This window comes from Pelobates fuscus, chromosome 2, assembly GCF_036172605.1.
Source record: "Pelobates fuscus isolate aPelFus1 chromosome 2, aPelFus1.pri, whole genome shotgun sequence".
NCBI lineage: Eukaryota > Metazoa > Chordata > Amphibia > Anura > Pelobatidae > Pelobates > Pelobates fuscus.
The window spans coordinates 372095858-372117301 of record NC_086318.1 but is presented as its reverse complement, the minus strand read 5'-3'; the positions used below and the strand labels follow the sequence as shown (position 1 = coordinate 372117301).

The window sequence follows — 21444 nt, the reverse complement described above, 5'->3', positions numbered from 1 at the left end:
GATTGAGATACAATTATTTAAGGTAAATTACATCTGTTTGAAAGTGAAACCAGTTTTTTTATGCAGGCTCTGTCAATCATAGCCAGGGGTGGTGTGGCTAGGGCTGCATAAACAGAAACAAAGTGATTTAACTCCTAAATGACAGTGAATTGAGCAGTGAAATTGCAGGGGAATGATCTATACACTAAAACTGCTTTATTTAGCTAAAGTTATTTAGGTGACTATAGTGTTCCTTTAATGGAGTTTTGCCTCTGTCCTTGGAGATAATTGGATTACTTCTCAATTATCTCCAGGATAGAAGACTCTGTGGAACTGGTTTTGGGCAGAAAAGCCATGCTTCATTTGGTCACAAAGGATTTCGATCTATCTTTTGAACCAATGGACCAATTTGGATGATTTTGACATATGTTTGTATTTGGAGTATGAGGATTCGGAAAATGTAAGTTTTATGTGAAGCATACTTTCAAAGTTATGAATAATGTGGAAAAACTGTATTCCTCTGCCTGTGATAATTATATCACCCATTGTGTTCAGTAATCATATCACAGTCAGAGGGGAGGATTTTGTGTGGGAGTGTCTGTGTGTATTGTACGGATTGATTGGTTGTTCTGTAAAACCCTGTGGGCAGTACTATGTTTGTGGATTGGGAATAAAAGAGGCTGTATGTGCCAGTACAGTCAGATTCTGCCTGACCCTCAAAACGAAGTGTCGTCTCGTTATTGGGGGATTTGGATCCTGACGATTGCCAGGAGTGTAAGCTGATTGTATGCTTTTCCTGTTCGGCTGTTTCCCGGGTTCGTGTGTTTCCTGTTCGGGAGTTGGAGGATTCGTGTAGTTTGCAGTTCGGGAGATTGGTGCTTACAGTAGCTGCCTGTACATCTGGAAAAGGGGAATATCGCCTAAACGGTTTTTAACCTCTTGTGTGCAAAACGGTCCGTTACAGTGGGCTACCTAGCTCAGCCTTCCCACTGGGCATTGCTATAAGGAAGGTTAAAAAAAATAGAAAAAAGGGGGGGAAAAAAGGTGGGGAGGGGAATTGAGGAGGGAGAGGAGGGGAGCTGATGCACAGATGAGAAATCATATTATGAGCAAACAGAGAAATCGTCTGAATATCACCGAAAGAGGAGACCTTAGTTTGTTCCTTACGAAAATCTAACCAGATATCAAATATTAGTCTTGCAGCATCAACCTCAAGGATCTCATTAATCACTAGTAAAGGTAATTTCAATTTACTTTGTTTTCTCATTAAACTTTATAAAGTTAAACACATTATAAACATGCATAAAGTAGAAATAAAAAGATAAATGTACGTACATTCTGCACTTGCGCGAAAACTGGTGGGCGGTAAGGACATTTTTCCCATCAAGAAAGATGCATTAGTGGGCGGTAGGTAGAAAAAGGTTGACTACCATTGCACTAGAGGGACTTCCAGCTTCTTAAAACACAAAAAGTGTTTTAAACGACGCTGGACATCCATACGCTATGCAAATAAACTTATGATACCGCACTCAAAGCTGGCTTAAGAGGGATATATACACAAGTATGTGTAATCTCATGAATATTCGTTTAGAAAAATGCTTGATTTTTATTCCATTGTCATGTCTTAACAAATAATGACTTAAAGGAACACTAAAGCCACCTAAATTACTTTAGCTAAATAAAGCAGTTTTAGTGTATAGATAATTCCCCTGCAATTTCACTGCCCAATTCACTGTCATTTAGGAGTTAAATCACTGTGTTTCTATTTAAGCAGCCCTAGCCACACCTCCCCTGGCTATGATTGACAGAGCCTGCATGAATAAAAACTGGTTTCACTTTCAAACAGATGTAATTTACCTTAAATAATTGTATCTCAATCTCTAAATGTAACTTTAATCACATACAGGAGGCTCTTGCAGGGTCTAGCAAGCTATTAACATAGCAGGGGATAAGAAAATCTTAATTAAACAGAACTTGCAATAAAGAAAGCCTAAATAGGGCTCTCTTTACAGGAAGTGTTTATGGAAGGCTGTGCAAGTCAAATGCAGGGAGGTGTGACTAGGGTTCATAAACAAAGGGATTTAACTCCTAAATGGCAGAGGATTGAGCAGTGAGGCTGCAGGGGCATGTTCTATACACCAAAACTGCTTCATTAAGCTAAAGTTGTTCAGGTGACTATAGTGTCCCTTTAAGCTACTACGATATAAACAATTCGTAATATACACCTCATGCCACTATAGCTCCTGTGGTTATCCCAAAAAACACCAAACATAAATAAAAACCCCAATAGAGTCCAACAGTATTAATCATAATGTTGCTTAATCGCACTGTGTAGCTGAGAGTCCTCAATACAATTAGTACCAGATTTCTTCCTGGCAAAGAGACTTTATGTTAATAGGTGAAAAATGAAACGGTAAAAAATGAAAAATATATAAAAAATACACAGAAGAAAAAAAGAAAAAAAAAAAAAAGGAAAAATATTTACAGTCCTAGTGTGTACACAGCAAATACATGTCCTGTATTAGTAATATATGGGCAGATCTCACTAATATTCTCTGCTGATTTCAATCTTGCACAGGGTAAAGAGTTGTGACTTATTCAAGCCTCCGGGTACAAGAAGGCTCCTGTTTAGAGTTCTGGTGCTTCTTAGGTCCAAGATAGAGGGTCTCTCTGTTGACGTCGGTGGGGTACTCGGGCTGCGCGCTTGGGATCCAATGCTCCCTTCGATGGCACTATGCATGTGGACCTCCAGAGTCGCCGGAATCCAATGCGCACGCGTGGCCACTGACGTGCATGTGCATTAGGTCTTCCCCACCGACCCATCGGCGGAGCTTGACCCAGCGCCGAGGGACATCGACGCTGGATTCAAGAAAGCCACTGATGGAGTTTTAACCCCTTCAGCAACATGGGATGGGGAGTGGGAGGGAGGGGGGCACTGCAGGGCCTGGAAAACAGGTTTGTTTTCCTGGCACTGGAGAGTCCCTTTAAGTTTGTAGCAGAGGTCATGGAGCAGGAATGTACCTCCTTTGCACAGTTGCCAATACCTACAGCGATTTGCAAAACTTGTTACAATTATGACTTCCCCTTTTCCCTCGGATTTCAAAAGAGGAATTAATACTTCTTCATTTGACAGTCAAATTTTAGATCTACTATGTACATTCCTACCTTCCTTTTCTTGGAAAAAAAAAAAAAAAAGCCTGAACAATGGCTGTGGTCGCCTGTGGCCAATAGTTGGCAAAGATACTGTGACCAGATCATGTTGTGTCCATTTTGTGTCAGTCCCTGCCTCCCTTGTATTCTATGCTTATTATTATTATTATTATTTATATAGCGCCAGCAAATTCCATAGCGCTGTACAATGGATAACTGATGCAGTTTTGCACGAACAGTAAAAACATGGCTTTTTTCAACCAGTGAACAATGTCCAAAATTTGCAAAAAAAGTCTGTTTTAGTATGACCCTACAGAGCGAAAGAACCACTGGCAGTGGCGTACCAAACGGGTTCGCGGCTGCGACCGGACCCGGCCCACCAGGGGACCCGGCCCACCAGGGGGCCCGGCCTCCCTGCGACCCGGTATGTATTGCCACTATGGCCAGCCTCTGCTCCTGGGGGGGGGGCCCAGGACCCAGCCATCTCAGGGCCCCCCCGAGGCTGGCATTGGTGTCACCCGGCAGGCTGGCGCGCGAGGGAGCACTCTCCCCTGAGTGCTCCCTCTTCAGCTCCCTCGCGCACCGCACTGATACCGGAGCCGGAAGATGAGGTCATCTTCCGGCTCTGGTATCAGTACACGGCGCGCAAGGGAGCTGAACAGGAAGCACTCAGGGGAGAGTGCTCCCTCGCGCGCCTGCCTGCTGGGTGACACCACTGGACCCCATGGAATCCCCTCAGCACTCCCACAGGTAAGGAGGCTGGGGGGATTAAATTTGAAAAAAAAAATGTTTGTGTGTTACTGTGTCTGTTACTGAGTGTGTTTGATGTCTGTTAGTGAGTGTGTATGTATGTCTGTCGCTGAGTGTGTCTCTGTCAGTAAATGTGTGTGTCTGTTAGCTAGTGTGTATGCGTCTGTTCGTTAGAGAGTGTGTGTGTGTGTCTTCAGCACTTACCTTTCTCCAGCGCCGGACTCCCTTGGCGCTGGGGATCCCTCCGCCTCTCAGCTCCAAATGCGCATGCGCGGCAAGAGCCGCGCGCGCATTCAAACCGCCCATAGGAAAGCATTACTCAATGCTTTCCTATGGACGTTCAGTGTCTTAGAATCACGGAAGCTCCTCTAGCGGCTGTCAATGAGACAGCCACTAGAGGCTGGATTAACCCTCAGTGAAACATAGCAGTTTCAGAGGCACCTGGCACCCAGACCACTTCATTGAGCTGATGTGATTTGGGTGTCTGTATTGGTCCTTTAAGTGTGTGTGCATCTGCATGCACTGGCGTACATACAGGGGTCGCAGCCCTGCAACCAGGTGCCCGCCATGTGTTGCGGCCCTGGCCCGCGGAGAGTAAGCGCGGGGGGGGACGGATCAATTTTGAACCGGGGCCCAATGGGTCATGTGTACGCCACTGACCACTGGCATCCAACACAGCCATTAAAGTTTCAATATGTCTGCAACCGGTTACTGTAGGACTGAGCCTTATGGCACCATAACCACTACAGCATGATGAGGTGCTTATGGTGTTCAGAGTATCGCTCTAACTATGCAACTGGGGCAGCCTCAAATGTCAAGATGTCTGCCTAGAGCTTCCCGTTAGTAATCACAGGCTATATGTGTGGGGGATAGAGGTAGGTATCAGGCTGACTGATAACCGCCATTCTCTGCTGTCTGCTCCTTCTTCCCAACCATGTGAAAAGCACGGCGTCTGATAGCAACACCACACGCCCCGCCCCCTTCTCCCTGACCTGCAGCCAATCACAGCACTCCTGGCGTGAGTTCCAAGCCTCCATCCCGATTACTCCAGCCAACCAACAGCCCGGGGCGAGGCGTGGACCGCACGGGTTTCTGGACCGGCCTTCCGCGTTTGCTCCTGACCCTCCCCGCACTGGTCTGACGTTGGAGCTGGTCAGTTCCGTGTTTACACACACCCCAGGGGAGAGGAGAAGGAAGAGAGAGAAGGCAGAGAGAGAGCCGGGCAGAGACAGGCTGCTGGCGGGGGACAGACCGCTCGCACTCAGCACTTTGTAGCATAGAGACAGACAGCAGCCCCTGGTGCACTAACAAAGACACAGCTCCATCTCCTGCTCTCCCTGACCCAGTACCTCCACTCCTGGACCGGTCCCTGGCTGCCCCCTTCCCCCCAGCGGGATGTTTTCCCGAAGAAGTCATGGAGACCTCAAGAAATCTACACAGAAAGTTCTGGACCCAAAGAAGGACGTTCCGACCCGCTTAAAGCACCTGCGGGCGGTGCTGGGTGAGTGAGGGGCACTTACCTGCAGCCAGTCTGATAGACCAGGCCGGAGCAGGTGCTATTCTGGGTCAAAGTTCTAAACGATGTGAAGCATTCTATCGGTTTCCATGGTGACTGCACTATTTAGCAGCACCTTGCCCTTAAATTGCACCTGTTTTACCTTTTGATAACTCCTCCCCTCTTCCAATAAAGCTGTCAGGGTAATTAACTACTAAAGTGTGTAGTATCTCAAATATTAGTCCATAATAACTGAACTGGGATATATTCTCCAAGTCAGCTATGTTTTGATTTGGGCTATTTTGGTATAAAATTTAAAATTCACTTTGAATTCCTGAAAGTTCACTTTTTAGTGAGTAATCCTATCTGACTGCTAAATAAAATGCGGTTATAAGGCCCACAGATGAACCCATTGATGGGCACAGGGGACATTTCCTTTACCTGCATTATACTTGTGTTTTTAGCAAAAGCTTATATTAACTTATTGAAGATCATTTTTTATTTTTGCATTCCTGTGCCTAGTTTGTATGTGTCAGTTTATAGTTTTGTTTTCTCATTGATTGTTGCAGGCTTCTATTTTATCATTGATTGTTAGAGGCTTTAGTTTTAAATACTAACCTAACCCTTATAAAGCCTCTAAGATTAAATCTAATTAAAACACTTAAACACATTTAGAGGCACATCTGTTTGTCTTATCTGTTTTACTGTGTTTTGTCATTCTTGTAGGGTTATTCACTAGACTAGTCAGATCCCAACAATTCCTAGTTCATTGAATAAGTCTGTTTGTGTATGAAATCTAATCTAATTAATGGATTCTTTTAAAGTGCAAAATGAAGGTGTTTGTATATAATGTACACAAATGCTTTTTTTCATGTTGTCCTAGATATACGTGCCTTACTTATGTTGTTAGTAAAGGTCTAAAGGTACTGGAACATAATAATATTTAGGGCGATCTCCACTCTAAAAACAGTTTCTAGTAATTGAATTAGGATATGACCTTCCAGAACTTCCAAAACTTTGATAAAGTTTTTTTTAAGCTTAGCTCTAATGGGACCAAATCAAATTTTTTCTTCTTCACCGATTAGATGTTTTTTCAGTACAGTAACTTAAATTGATCATTGGCTTGCTGGAGCTCTTATAATCCAGCGCTAATATAAGCTTTTCAAGACAAGTTTAGCTTTAGATGGGAAGAGAAGCTGTCCTGGACAATGTGTCTATAGCAGTAAAATGGGGCAAAGTTCTAAAAGTGAAGCAGTCAACTCTTGCAATTCTTTGGTTTCCATGGGGATTTGATACACTTTTCCAACTGTCACCTATAAGGCTCATGCTACTCAGTAAGTCATAGACTGAGTTAAGCATGGAGTTCATAACATTTTAGGAACTGTATTTCGACCTTGACAAATGGAGTACCAAGATTAGCCAGTTTAGCTGGCTAAGATATTAATGTTGCAATATTCTTTGTTTCCTGTGCGGATTTATTTAAAATAAACATTGTTTTTTAATTTTTTCATTTAGTGTAGGCAGAGATTTTATAAAACTAAGGCTCCTCAAGCGCCAACGAGAGTATGTTAAAAATGAACTACCGGTATAACAGTCATAATTTGTTTAAACTGGGTATTCCAAGCACCATAATCACTACATAATCGATATCATTGAAATGATCATGGCGGTGCCTTTGGGTGCTGTTCTTGCATGTACTTATTAACCTAGCTTGCTCACCCTATAATTGCTGTCCAAGGATTGTTGTGTTTTCAAGGATAATGCGGAAGTGAAGCCTTTGCATAATAGATGCTGCAGCAGAGGGCCGGGTTATAAGCACCACAAGAGCCTCTGGTTTTATCAAACAGCAAAAGTGGTTTTAAATAAAACAGGGTGATGACACCCAAAGACTTCCTATATCATAACCATTACAGTAAGCTGTAGCAGTCCTTCTTTTGTACATTTGTGCATCACATGCTATAATGTAAGCTCTTTAGCATATGTTATGTCATGAAGATAAATTGTTAAAATGTATTTCTTTATGAACAACGCTGGGGCATGTTTCATTCCTGGTATAATTAGATTTACTTGGAATTTACATATACTAAAGCAACTGAAAATACCTATGTCACTGCTGTAATCATAATAATAAAATGATACAGGTGACCTTTATTAGGAACGATTTTAATGTTCTGTTTCTGGGTTTGGCTCGTGATTGTTATTTGTCTATGTTCATGATGGCCATGAGTGTAACTGCACACCTGCTCTCCTTTCTGTGATTGTGACATACTGACAAATGAGATAATACAATTGTTTTGTTTTTGTGGACAGGGAAGTTGCATGACTTGTTAGTTGCTTTGCTATGTTCTTATTTTATAACGACATGCATTTTGGTATTGACATTTGAAAATATTTCTGTTTTATGCGTGTTGTGGAGAACAATGGAAAGATTACACTTTTTTTTTTTTTTAAACCTAAATATTTGCGGGAAAGTGAATTGAATATGAAGCATTCACACATATGACTTATTTTAGATATGTTAAAATGGTAAAGAGTTGTCAGAACTATGTTTTTTTTTTTTTTTTTTTTTGGTTTTTTTCCCCCTTTCATAAATTCTGCTTTGCATGCAAGTATGTGAAATAACTGGTAGTATCTGGAGCCTGGGTTTGATTCCCTGCTAGGTCAAATTACACTTTCGTCCTTTTGTCCAGTGCAGTGCAGTGGTTGTGTTGCCAAAGGTGCACTGTTGCCCCCTTTCTACTCATTTAGAATGCTTTCATTTCTTACCTGGAGTCCGCCAGGTGCTGCTTCCTGCCTCCACTCCTCTGTCTGAGCTACACCTTATAGTGCAGGGCTTATCTCATTGGCTGAGAGTGATAAGCTTCCAGCTCTCTGTAGGAAGTAGTGGAGGCGATGATTTATTTATTTCTTATTGCTATTTATAAAGCGCCAACAGATTCCGCAGCGCTGTACAATTAGTGGAGAAACGTACAATATACACAGACAAATACAAGAGGTAAGAGAGCCCTGCCCGTAAGCTGATATCTAGCCATTGGAGCTCTTTTATACAAAGTGCTTGGCTAGATGGCCAGTGAGCTTACAATCTAAAGGAAACCATGGGGATTTGAGACAAGAGGTAGCAGGGGAAGTTTGGAGGTGATGGCTGAACGAGTTGACAGAGAAGCAGCTATTGGTAAGATGTTAGGGGAGTGAAGAGGTAATTGGGTGAGAATCTCAAACAGCTGGAGGATCATGCTATATATTTAGGGGGACCCTGGGTGGGTGGGAAGTGGGGAGAAAAAAATGCAGTCTTTCACTGAGTTGAGTGAGGCCTGAGGGGAGGGGGGGGAGGGGTAGAGTATCCATGTGTTCTATACTATCGAAAACTTTAGCAACCAAATTCTATCACCCCAAATATTAATAACTGTCTACATGAAATATTGGTCAGAAACATTAAATGACTATAGTACATACTGCATGCACAGAATGTTACAAATCTATAGTAATACATGAGAATGTTAGCAATACAGGAGGTGGAGTATCTTCCAGCTTCAGTCAGTACCTGAGAGTGGTAGGTGTTTCACTGCAGGATGGAAAATGCAGTCTTTCACTGAGTTGAGTGAGGCCTGAGAGTGGTAGGTGTTTCACTGCAGGATGGAAAATGCAGTCTTTCACTGAGTTTAGTGAGGCCTGAGAGTGGTAGGTGTTTCACTGCAGGATGGAAAATGCAGTCTTTCACTGAGTTGATCCCTGGTAAGAAGTAAAACTGTTCTTAACCAAGGGGGTGAGCACACTCCTGGCACCATAACCACTACAGCGCTCAGTTGTGATTTCTGTGCTTAGAGTTTTCCCTTTAAGATTAAAAACTAGTAACATCAGGACTTAGAAACTAATGAAAAGCTAAATGTACCCTTCCTGGTTAAATGCATTTATATTAATATTATATATGGCAAATAAATTTACAGCCAATTTTAGATACACCTGCACAGTAGGTGGAATTATCCATTTGAAAATCGATAGAAGGTGGACATGAAGGAATTCACATTTTTACAGCTGTTGTGGCATTTACATGGTGTTTGTCTGAATACAAAGTTTGTATTAACTTTAAGTGACTTGTACATCTCGACAGAATATGTTGGTGCTTTTATAGATGACTCTATCTATAATGTATATCTATGCATTTGTACTCCACTACCTGCATGTCAATGCGGATAATGAAATATAGTCGAGCAGCTAAAAGCTTATGCAACATTGTTTAGTTTAATGACCTGCCTGCCCTCTCTATCCTTTTTTTTTTTTTTGTTCTTACCTAAAAGTGTGTGTATTTTGCTAGTATCCCATCCTCTTCACATTCTGTCACTTTGTATGTTCAGTGATACCTTTTATACACCTCCTTAGTTAAGTATTTATGGGTATTCTGTCATGGCTAACAATACTAGCCATTCTTCTGTAACCTTTTCATTAACATAACATTGTATTTTCTCCCACATAATTGTCACTCACTGTAAACTTGATACTCTAGTATGTGACAATCTCATGTGGCCAGCCATTAGAGATGCTTGATCCAATCCTATCACAGTCAAAGGTTCCCTGTTCTCATGATTCGTGTTTAAATCGAATCCAGACCTTAATGATTTGTATTAAATAGTTTTCTTAAAGTCCCAACATATATTCCCTTATCTTATCTACTTCGCAAGATTGTGGATGGTGTAGGGTTTATTTTCAAATATATGGACAGTTTTTTTAATTGATTGGGTTTTTTTATTTTGTGAATTTTTTTTTTTTTTTTTTATTAAGCAACCACCTTTTATTTAAATCTTGAATTCGTATAAAAGAATCAAGTCCATCTCTGTAACCTAACAATGTACCTAGATATGTATAAGTATACACGGAGAACAAGTTTCAGTTGTGTGTGTGTATGTATAGATCAATTAACACGAACCAATAGTTTTTTGTTTTGATTTTTAACATTTAAAAAGGAGGACTATAAAGTATTTTGTTAGATAAGTATTTGCAGTACATGGACAAACTCATCTTTGTATGTGTTTTTTGAGTACCTGGTGCTGGCTGATGTTTACTCTATATCTTTGTTGTGTTGCATTTTGTATTTTTCTTTTCTTCGTCAAAAGCATCTTGGCATATGTAATGTCAGATGTATTATTCAAGGTTAATCAATATTGTCTTGAACTGTTTCGTTTGCTCATCGTTTGTCAATTAAGAAAGCCTTCCGTACTCCAGTGCACTTACAGATAAATTGGCTCCTAGACTGGACAGCAGTCTTTGGCACTGCCGTGGACTACATCTCCCATGATTCTAGACTAGAATGAATGAATGAATGAATGTTTAAAGTAATTAAAATAGGAAAGCTCAATACACCTAAACCACCTTTATAAAATACATAAGATATACATACGGTGGAGCGGATTTAAAACAACCTATAGTATAAATCTGTGGAGGTAAAACACAGCAAAATAATAGAGCAGTATTGCTAGAACAGGTAGCATTGTAGTTAGTAAAATTAGGAGTGTCACTCACAAGCGGAGAGCCATTAACATCATGTGGCTTGGATGGATAACGTGGAAGGACACTTTAAGGATGTCCAACTCCTTTTGTCTCCCCGGTCCTCCTGTGTGTAGCTCTATCAGTATGGACACAGGATGCTGGAGATGTTTCTTCAAAGAGGTTATTTTGTCCTTGGCAGCCAAGCAAACATTTTACTGCAGAGTCAGGACCTGGTCTCCTCACAACGGTCTTCATAGGTACACTCCGGAATCCTCCACATCTGTGATGTGAAAATCGTTTATGCCTGAAGTTCAAAAGAATCTCTTTGAAGAAACATCTCCAGCATCCTGTGTCCATACTGATAGCGCTACACACAGAGGACCGGGGAGACAAAAGGAGTTGGACATCCTTAAAGTGTCCTTCCACGCTTTCCATCTGAGCCATATGATGTTAATGGCTCTCCACTTGTGAGTGACACTCATAATTTAACTAACCACAACGCTACCTGTTCTGGCAATATTGCACTATTTTTTTTGCTGTGTCTTATCTTCACAGATTTATACTATAGTTTGTTCCAATCAGCTCCACCTTATGCATGTATATCTAGAATGAATGAGTATTTTGTCATGTTATTTTATTTTAATTTATATTAAGCAATGCTCCTCAACATGAATGCCTTTTGCTGGCTTTGACATATAAATAATGCATATAAACCAAAATCACATGGAGAGACAAATTAATAGTCACAAAAAGCCAAACCATAAAACACTCCCTCAAGTGCTTATATACAAAGACCCATATACAAAACAGAATGCACACTATAACAACCACACTTATCAAGTACAACACTTTAATAAGTAGGGAAATTACAATAAATAACAAAAAATAAACTAAGTAGGCAAATAGTAATCAAGAGTAATTTACCCAAATTTTCCAAGTCTCAAGGCAGAAACACAAGTCACCAACTCCCCCCAACGCTTCGGTTAATAAAGGCAACCAGTTGGTGCCGAAACGTTTGGGGTGACTTGTGTTTCTGCCTTGAGACTTGGAAAATTTGGATCATTTTGTTACTTTATTTTTTATTTATTTTATCTGCCTACTTATTTAAGTTTTGTACTTGATAATTGTGGTTGTTATAGTGTGCATTCTGTATTATATAAATGATGCATAACATATCAGGGAGAAATCATGTATTCTCCTGCTCCTGGAGACATTCATAAACCACTTGACCTTTGTTCTTGTGGTTTATTCTAATGTATCCAGAACACTCACTGGCATTATTTTGTCTTAAATACGCACTTCACCATTGCATGACCGTTTATTTATTTTCTGTGGATTTTTTTGTAAATACTCCTTATAAATCCATCCTAATTGTGATACTTTAGATCAGTTATAATTTTTTTTTTAAAACTAAATTAACCTATTGCATGCCTGGTATGCTGCTTGCTGCAATTATTTTCTACTACCTGATGCTCGTACAAATAATGCTAAATATATTTCTTGTGACAGTGTTGTAGAAGTCTGCATTTTTTTTGCATTGTCACGTATGCAGTGCTAATAGGGTGATAAGCAGAATCAGGCACACACAGCCTTGTTTTTCAGATCCTGTGGCAGAATCATTTTAATTCTTGTATTATGTATAAGACCTTTCTAATGGTAAATTTTAGTGCATTATTGCAAAGTACATGGTTCTTAGCGCACCATGAGATCATTTTCAGTACGGTTTCCAATTGTTTTTGTAAAAATCAAAAGGCATTCTCCCGGGACTGTCAATCAAGCAGCATGGAACACTTACTTCTGGGTTGCTTATATAACATGTATCCCTATTTATGGATGAAGCATCCAAACTACTACTGAACTAAATATTATGCTTATCTTTTGCATATAGTTTAGTTGTCACAAGTATAATTGTGAAACTACTTGAAAGCGGATATAAGCTATAGTGTGCCTGTTTACAGTCACTGAACAAGCTTTAGTTGGAGAAAGTATGAGTTAAAAATATTGCACGTTTAATCCAAAAATATGTACAAGTCAGCAGGAAGTTATGCATCCTTTCTGACATCACAGCATAGGTTGGTGGACAGGTAACTGCGAAAATTTTTGCAAGTAGCTGAATCTGGCAAATGTAGAAATATGAAGTCTGTAAAGAAGAAAATGAAAATGCCATTACCAGGTTGATTTTTAAATTGAAATTCTTTAAGTGAAAAGGAACTATGAAAAGAATTATCTGGAGCTTCTTCAACTAATAATACAACGTTGTCATTCTAAAGGCATGCAAAGCATCATGGAGTTGTAGTTCTTCAACATCTGGGAATCTACCAATTGGGAACCCCTGTTGTAGTGGATATGGTACAAGTAGTGCCCTGGCTCCCCTCCCTCCCAATTGTAAGGAGGCTAACTGTATCCTGCTTGGTGTGTTCCTTTAAATAGCTTCTCCTGCATTCAACAATGGATAGTGTGTTTTAGATTGTGATGTGTTGGGAGGGACAATAATTGTATTCCTAGATTCTTGGGTAGACTTCAGATACAATAATGCCATAAATATGCAATTTTTCTGTCATGTTAGCACACCTATTGCTCTTCACGGATTCTAGAACAAACTGGCAAATATTTTATCTACGTACAAATCACCTTGCTGTTGTTCAAGTGTTCTGTGTCCAAGTGCAGTATGAACCTGTGTGCATTCTACGATTTCAAGAGCGTATACTAGATATGGTGTCTGTTCATCCTATGACATATTTCTTCTTTGTTTGAAACCTGTATTGCAAGCAGTCACCATGCTTTTAAAATCAGATTTTCTTTCACGGAAATCCATTTCATTTGTTTATTTTATAAATGTCTCTGCTATTCTTTGAAAGTTGCAGTCATTTGAAACTAAGATGAGCAGTTAGGCAGAGTGCAATTTGTTTCCCCCTTTTATTTGTGTCTTATTGCACTCAAAATAAAATGTGCAGCTTTGTTGAAGAAACCCAGCATGCTCCACCAATGACATTTTAAAGAGACAATGTCTGAAAGTTTTTGTATTGAATTGGGTAAGAAATTGGCCTATATTGTTAAACTGTACAGTTTTATTTTGTCGAATTCTTGGCAAATTATTTTTGCTTTGTTGATACTGACATCGGTAATTCTGAAGAAAAAATCTATAGTTTTCCTATAATTACTAGCTCAGAATTAGCTTACTAGTTTTGTAAATTGATCTTGGAATGTTAGAAATCTCCTTGGAACCAGCAGTGAGTGAAATGTTGCAAGATAACGTGGATCTGTTGGCAGTGTAGTAGAACTTGGATGTTGATCCGTAAACACAAGTTTATGTTCTAAAACCACTGAATCTGTAAAAGTGATGTGAAGTATACATTTTAATGTAATGTTAGTTAAAGGGATACTCCAGGCACCCAGACCACTTCTGTCCATTGGAATGGTCTGGGTGCCAACTTCCCACTACCCTTTTCATAAACTGCAATATTTACCTTGTAGGGTTAAGTCCTCCTCTAGTGGCTGTCTGTCAGACAGCCACTAGAGGGACTTCCGTGTTCTTAGAACACGAAAAGTGTTTTAAGCAACGCTGGACGTCTTCACGCTATCCTCACGAAATCCCCATAGGAAAGCTTTGAATAATGCTTTTGTATGGGGGGGGGGAAGTCCTAATACGAGCGCAGCTATTGCCATGCGTGCGCATTAGATCTTCCCTGCTGGCTGATGGCGGGGGAAGTGCGGAGGCGGAGCCTGAAGCAGCCCCAAGGGACATTGGCGCTGTACTCAGGTAAGTGACAGTGGGTTTTTTTTTAACCCCTTTTGCACCATGGGAAGGGGGCTTGACGGAGGGGGGCACTGTAGGAAGCTATAGTGCAAGGAAAACAACTTTGTTTTTGTTACACTATAGTTTCACTTTAAATTATACATTATGTTTCAATTCAGCACTGACCTAGCAGAATAGCTAGAAAATGTATACCGTAGTTCTTAAAGATAAAACCAAGCAAAAACAAGTATTTTATGTTTAAAAATCTTAATTTATATTGAGTCTTATTGACTAGATGATTGATTTAAATCAAATGCACTCTGCTTAAATCTACTCTTAGCTTTATCTCTACTTTTTAGTAATGTGCAGTGTACCAGAATCATGAGTATACAGCCTCATGCTACAAAATGAATCCATATTTCATGCTGAATAACTTTTTGTCGATACTTTATCTTAAACAGAAAATCTTTAGATAGATCTTTTTCCTCCAAAAGCATTTAATTAAAGGACCACTATAGTGTCAGGAAAACATACTCGTTTTCCTGGCACTAAAGGGTCTCTAGGTCCCCCCCCCACCCTCAGGGCCCACCTCCGGCTGGGCTCTAGTGGGTGGAAGGGGTTAAATCTTACCAGTTTTTCCCCGCCGGGCTCCCTCGGCGCGGGGAACTCTCCTCCTCCTCCTTTTCGCCGACATTGGCTGAATGCGCATCACAGTGAAAATCACAGTGAGAAGCGCGGAAGCGCCTCTAGCGGCTGTCAGTGAGACAGCCACTAGAGGCTGGATTAACCCATATGTAAACCTAGCAGTTTCTCTGAAACTGCTATGTTTACAGCAGGCAGGGTTAACCCTAGATGGACCTGGCACCCAGACCACTTCATTAAGCTGAAGTGGTCTGGGTGCCTATAGTGGTCCTTTAACCCCTTAAGGACACATGACATGTGATTCCCTTTTATTCCAGAAGTTTGGTCCTTAAGGGGTTAAAATAAATCAGATTTAAAATAAACCAATTTTAAGTAGAATAAAATCAAATTTATTTTATATATATTTTTTAATGATCAGTGTTTATCCACTCTTGATTTAAGATGCCTTTTTACTTGTTTTCTGAATTTTTTGGGTAAACTGATATTTGGTGGGAGACCTATTGTCTGATTTTGTTCCTGTCCTACAGATGTAACCTTAAAGGAGACTGTAGGTTCCCTTATAGCAATACAATCATTGTCCATCCCTTTCATTCGCCAAGGCTCCTACTACTATTCTGGTTGTAGGATTAGGCTGAAGGGATGTTATATTGTAGGATATATTTTTAATTCCATCTTATTAACTTGGTAGAATCATGGGCTGCGGGTGGCTGGTCATGCTGATAAAATGCTCCTGTGAAAATGTATGGTAACTTCATGCACAGCTGTAATGTAAATGTCAGTTATTATATTTACATTTTGGGCCTATGATCTGCCCCGGGGCTCGGTTGTGAAACCAACAACTATAGGTTAATACATCGGGTATGCATAACCCTGATTTTCCTGATGTGCAAGGTTCCGATCCTAAATCTGACTTCAATAAAGGGAATCTTACTGGTAGAAAGGATGATTGAAAAGCTAATCACAATTTGCTTATTCATGTAAAGAGGAGGTTGTGCTTACTACCTCAATAAAGGCTAACAAGGCTCATTTATTTGCTTTTATGTGTTTGTTGACAGCTCTGCTTCTCACAGCTTGTCCTTGTAGGTGAGCCTGTTTCCCTCCTTGAGGTGATGCATACCTGGTGTGCAAAATGCATAAATATTACTTGTGTGTGTTAACCATGCCCAGGCTGTACCTTCACAAGCTTATTTGATGTCTGACCTAGATGCGTTTCTCCTGAGATGCTGCAAATCTATTTTAATTGTCCTTGGATATCTTTTGTGATTGGAGCCTGTATTTATTAAAATTAACTTAAGTTGCCATCCTGCAACGTGTCACTGCTTGCCTTTCTTCCATCTCTGATTGGATGTCCTCACGCTTTCTGAAACTCAATCTCTCTAAAACTGAACTCCTTGTCTTTCCTCCTCCCAATACTGATCCTCCTCTCTCGCACTCCCTTCAAGTCAGTGATATCCACATAAGTCCATCCTTGCAAGCGCGCTGTCTTGGCGTCATACTTGACTCTGGCCTCACCTTTGAGCCTCACATCCAGTTTCTTGCCAAATCCTGTAGGTTACAACTCCAAAACATAGCCCGCATCAGCCCCTTTCTTACACAAGATGCTACCAAGGAGCTTGTCCATGCTCTAGTAAGTTCCCCCTTGGATTACTGTAACCCTCTCCTGATTGGTCTCCCCAAAAGCCGTATTGCCCCGCTACAGTTTGTAATGAATGCTGCAACTAAACTGATTTTCCTCTCTAGTCGGTCCTCTCACCCCTCTGCCAGTCCTTACATTGGCTCTCTGTATCCTATAGAAGTCAATTCAAAGTGCTAACCCATACATTTAAAGCACTGAACAATTCTAGCCCCTCTGATATATCTTCACTGATAGGTATGCCCCTCTCATTCCCTCTGCTCTGCCCGTGACCACCTCCTGACCGCTACTCGCACCCGTACGGCCAACTCGTACTTGCAGGACCTCTCACGGGCGGCTCCTTTCCTATGGAATAGCCTGCCTACCGCCATCAGACTCTCCCCTAGTCTTCAATCATTTAAGAAGGGCCTTAAAACCCATCTCTTCAGGAAAGCTTATGGCCTCCCAGAGTAACCTCTACCTGTCTCTTGCTCTCTCCTATAGGGCACTGCTTTACTCTCTCCTCCAGCTCTGCTTCACTCCCACCCTATTTGATATTTCCTGTCCTAACGTGTCTTATACCCCACTTCCTATAGACTGTAAGCTCGTTTGAGCAGGGTCCTCTTCTACCTATTGTTCCTGTAAGTTTTCTTGTAATTGTCCTATTTATAGTTACATCCCCCTCTCATAATATTGCAAAGCGCTACGGAATCTGTTGGCGCTATATAAATGGCAATAATAAAAATAACTGTTAAGGCAGAGATGGATTTAACAGCAACATTCTTTCATTCTTGATACCAAATATCAACAAATATATTTTTTCTATGTGGTGTCCTCAATGCTATTTCTTACAGGACAGATCTGGGCTTTTACTTTAGGACTCAGATAGGTATGACACATTCTGTGAATGTTGATTGTGGTAGCGACACTTTTTTTTCCCCCAAAAAAAGACTCATTAGCTCCTCCTGTGTTACTGTGATGGTACATATGGTTTTCAGATCTGTTTTTGGAGACATTAGGAAACTGTCCCCAACAAGTATTGTGTGAGTGCATCATTAGATTTGACTGCGCACGTCTAAACTAGATTGCTAAACTAGATTGTGGTGTCACTTTTCAAATGTTTGATAAGCAATTTTAAAATAAAATGCAGCATCACATGCAAAATGTTATCACACATTTTTGATTATTTTCAACGTTTGATCCAGTGGTGAGATTTCCAGGGAAGTGACGAAATCCCTTTAACAGAGTGATTTGTAAGTGATTGTACTTGCGGTAGTAAAATAGTTTTATTTATTTTTTTATTGGCAGATTATATTGTTTTTCAGTGGGACACAGCAACACCAGTGTTTTATATTTGTGTGAATAAATAAGCCAATCTCCCTTGTGAGCACTTTTTCCCCTTCATAAAATGACAATATCAGGAATATATTGATTTGGCTTTGGGTACTAAATCATTTGAAATTCCGTCTTGTTATTCGTCAAAGTAGTGGGTTTACTTTATATTATTCACTGTTGGTGTCTTTTTATTCTTCATGACTGGCCGCTCTTCGAATTGGTTATTGAGAGAAGAATAGCCATCTTCCAGCTGTCATTGAATATTAAATATTGTATCATTTGTGTCTGTATATGCGCTGCTCACAGTTTGTTTAGCGGGAACGCAAGTGAGTGCTGCTCTACCGTATATTTCAAAATGTCAGCGCCAACTTGTTTGTTCTAATAAGGTGTTTTGCTAATTGTAGCCTGTCTCATGTAATACTGATGGGAAAAGATGGTTGTGTACATGATTACGGTATATAAATGGAATGTACTGTCATGTTCTGCCGGTAGTGAATCTGTTTTCACATCTTTTTCTCTGCTTCAGTCTTGATGCTCGTTTTTGCTCGAACTTGAAGCTTCTGACAATGTGTACGTTTGTAGAAATCACAGGGCTGGCCAACCATTTAACAAGTTACTCATCTTTCTAATAAGCAAAATAATTAACTAAAGAGTAGGAAGTTCTTGTTAAACCCACACACTAACCACCATACATTTAAGTTAGTGGATGCAGAATCACTACTTTCTTTCAGAAGCAGATCCATAAAGAACCTACACCAGAATGGCTTGTCATGTTTCTTTACCATTTGGGCGTTACATGCAGTCATTGAGTAGGTTTTTCCGTTTCGGAAGAGTATCCTTAAAGATCAGATAGCTATGATGACACAAACCATAATTTTCCTTTCAGAAATTTAACGAATGTGTACTTGTGAGGAGAGCAAAATGGAATGTTACCCTGCATCTGGGCTCCTGCATCTTAACTCCCTGTCAATCATTGTTACAAGCTCTTAGTTAATGCACGCGAAGAACAAGAGACGTAAATCTTTTTCTGTTTCTACTCTTCATGTGCAAACTGTCTCCTCCTGGCTGTGTCTGCGTTGTGATATCATTGACTAAGTTTTAATAGCAATTTTAAAGAAAACAGAAAATAAAACAAAGTTAACAAATGTAATATTTTATTCATTAGTATCATTTCCAGAGTAGTGGCAAGTTTCCCAAAATGGTTTGAAGAATGACTTGTAGAGCATCACTCACACCACTGAGGATATCTCTTACAATTTCCATACCATGGAAAGTCCACATTCATGCTTTTGCTTTTACACTTCTCTACCACTAAGGCAGTTCAATGCAAATTGCAGCTTTTCAGGATTAATAAAGGGTTACTCCGATCATTATAACCATATGCCGTAGTAGTTATGATGTGATGATTACCCTGGCCTGGTGCTTTGGTAATCGCTATAGTTTGACCTCTTATCTCGATCCCCACCGGGATAATCTGTTTTTAATCTTTTTTTATTTATTTTTTAATGTTCATTTTTATATTCTCTTTTTTTATATAGTTACACATTTTTTTATACATTACATTTATTTAATGTTTAATAAGATCGGAATATATTTCTCATGAAGATCTGTTCTACTCCTATTATAAATTTATACGTGATATATATATATACTTCGTATTTTACACTTTTATATAGTTAAAATGTTTACTTTAATTATGTTGTTGAATTTTATATATTTTTTTTTTTTTGTCTTCAGTCCTTTATTGTTCCATTTATAGTTCTAATGAACTTTTATTAAATGGACTAATTACGCCCGATATTATGATGGCGTTTTCTGTACTGACTACATCTCCACTTCCGGGTACGCTATAGCCGATGAAACAACCATCACGAATTACGTCAAGAAGTTATATTTTGACGTCACGACACTTACGCAAGCCGTAATGACGTAATAATGCGGATATAATCACGGAACGCTGGGTGGCGCGGAAATCGATTTCCGGCAACATTGATTAAAAAGCAGCACCGGGAGAAGTGCATGATGCACTTTGCAAAAGACAGAAAGGTTGAAACCCGTTAGTGTTACTGGACTTTTACTTTGTTTTATTCACAGGCTTTGTAGCTGTTGTTTTATCGTATTTTGTTTTAATCTGATGTAAATCTTCTTATCTACCTCTTTGGATATCGTCTCATTCATACCCACTTGGGAAAGAAGGATATCGGTGAGTCTTGTTGATAGCCTGAATAAGCTATATTATACAACTGCAGATATAGCCAGAGCCTGCTTCCTAAGGCTCTGGAAAGTGTGAGTGACCCATTACCTCTGCCATTAATCAAATTGTGTTTTTATACAGTATTATGCTATGTTTGTATTTTATACGGTTTATTACAGATGATCAGGAGGTCTCACACTACTAAGTGTAATTTCTGTGTACTTTGCACCCCCTCACTGTGTTTGTTTTTAACTATTTATATAGTTTCTTTTGAGTGATTTTTAAACACTGGGGATTGTTGCAATTTTTTCTTGTTACTTAGCGCCAATCCACCTATATTTTATCCATCTCAGATGAATGGGCTTGTTAAACAAGGTCATAGTTGATCATGTCTGATCTAAAACCACTTTTCTATAATTTTCTGGGCTTTTTGATCTCTTATTTACACGTATTCGATCTTGTTAACCTGAGAAAAGACGTTAAAAACCTTATTTCACGTCTCCTTGAATGTAGAGCGTTTGTAAAACAAAGTTGAACACATACTTATTAATAGAAACCTTGAGTAAACCATTAAATCATAACTGCTTCCATTTCGTAGCGTGGAATAGTGAGTATATAGCTGGCATGAGACAGGATGTTATACAGAGAGCTAGAGTACCACAATTTCTTAGCTAGTGTGGGAACTTTTTACTGCAGTGCTTATTAAGTAGAGAAGCACGGTTTCAGTGTTAACCACTTCCTCTCTGGATAAGAGTTTTAAAAAAGCTTGACATTTAAAATAGTCCAGGTTAGTTAGGGATTTAAATGATGGTGGTTTTATTTTGGAATTTGAGGGTTACCCAGCTTTATTTTAGATATTCGTGTTAGCCAGTTTTGATTTGGTTAAAAAAGTTTTTATCCAGTTTAGTTAAATGTTAAAGAGTTTAGTTTGAGATTAAAACTTTGGCCAATTGAGCTTTTGAATAGAGTTTTAAATAGTTTGATTCAAGATTGCAGAATAAGCCAGTTTAGTTAGGGATTATAATGTTGGTCAGTTTAGCTCTGGATCGCAGTGTTCGCCAGTTTAGCTC

General features: G+C 39.7%; 1 protein-coding gene across 2 annotated transcripts in view; it reads left to right on the top strand.

The window, feature by feature from the left end:
* The first annotated feature begins 5064 nt into the window (after positions 1–5064).
* RALGAPA2 (Ral GTPase activating protein catalytic subunit alpha 2) overlaps positions 5065–21444 on the top strand; it is a 276792-nt gene continuing 260412 nt past the window's right edge. For both annotated transcript variants that reach the window (XM_063443720.1, XM_063443719.1), the window contains exon 1: positions 5065–5380. In XM_063443720.1, the coding sequence (XP_063299790.1) occupies positions 5275–5380 (106 nt within the window). In that variant the 5' untranslated portion in view covers positions 5065–5274. The remainder of the gene's footprint in view (positions 5381–21444) is intronic.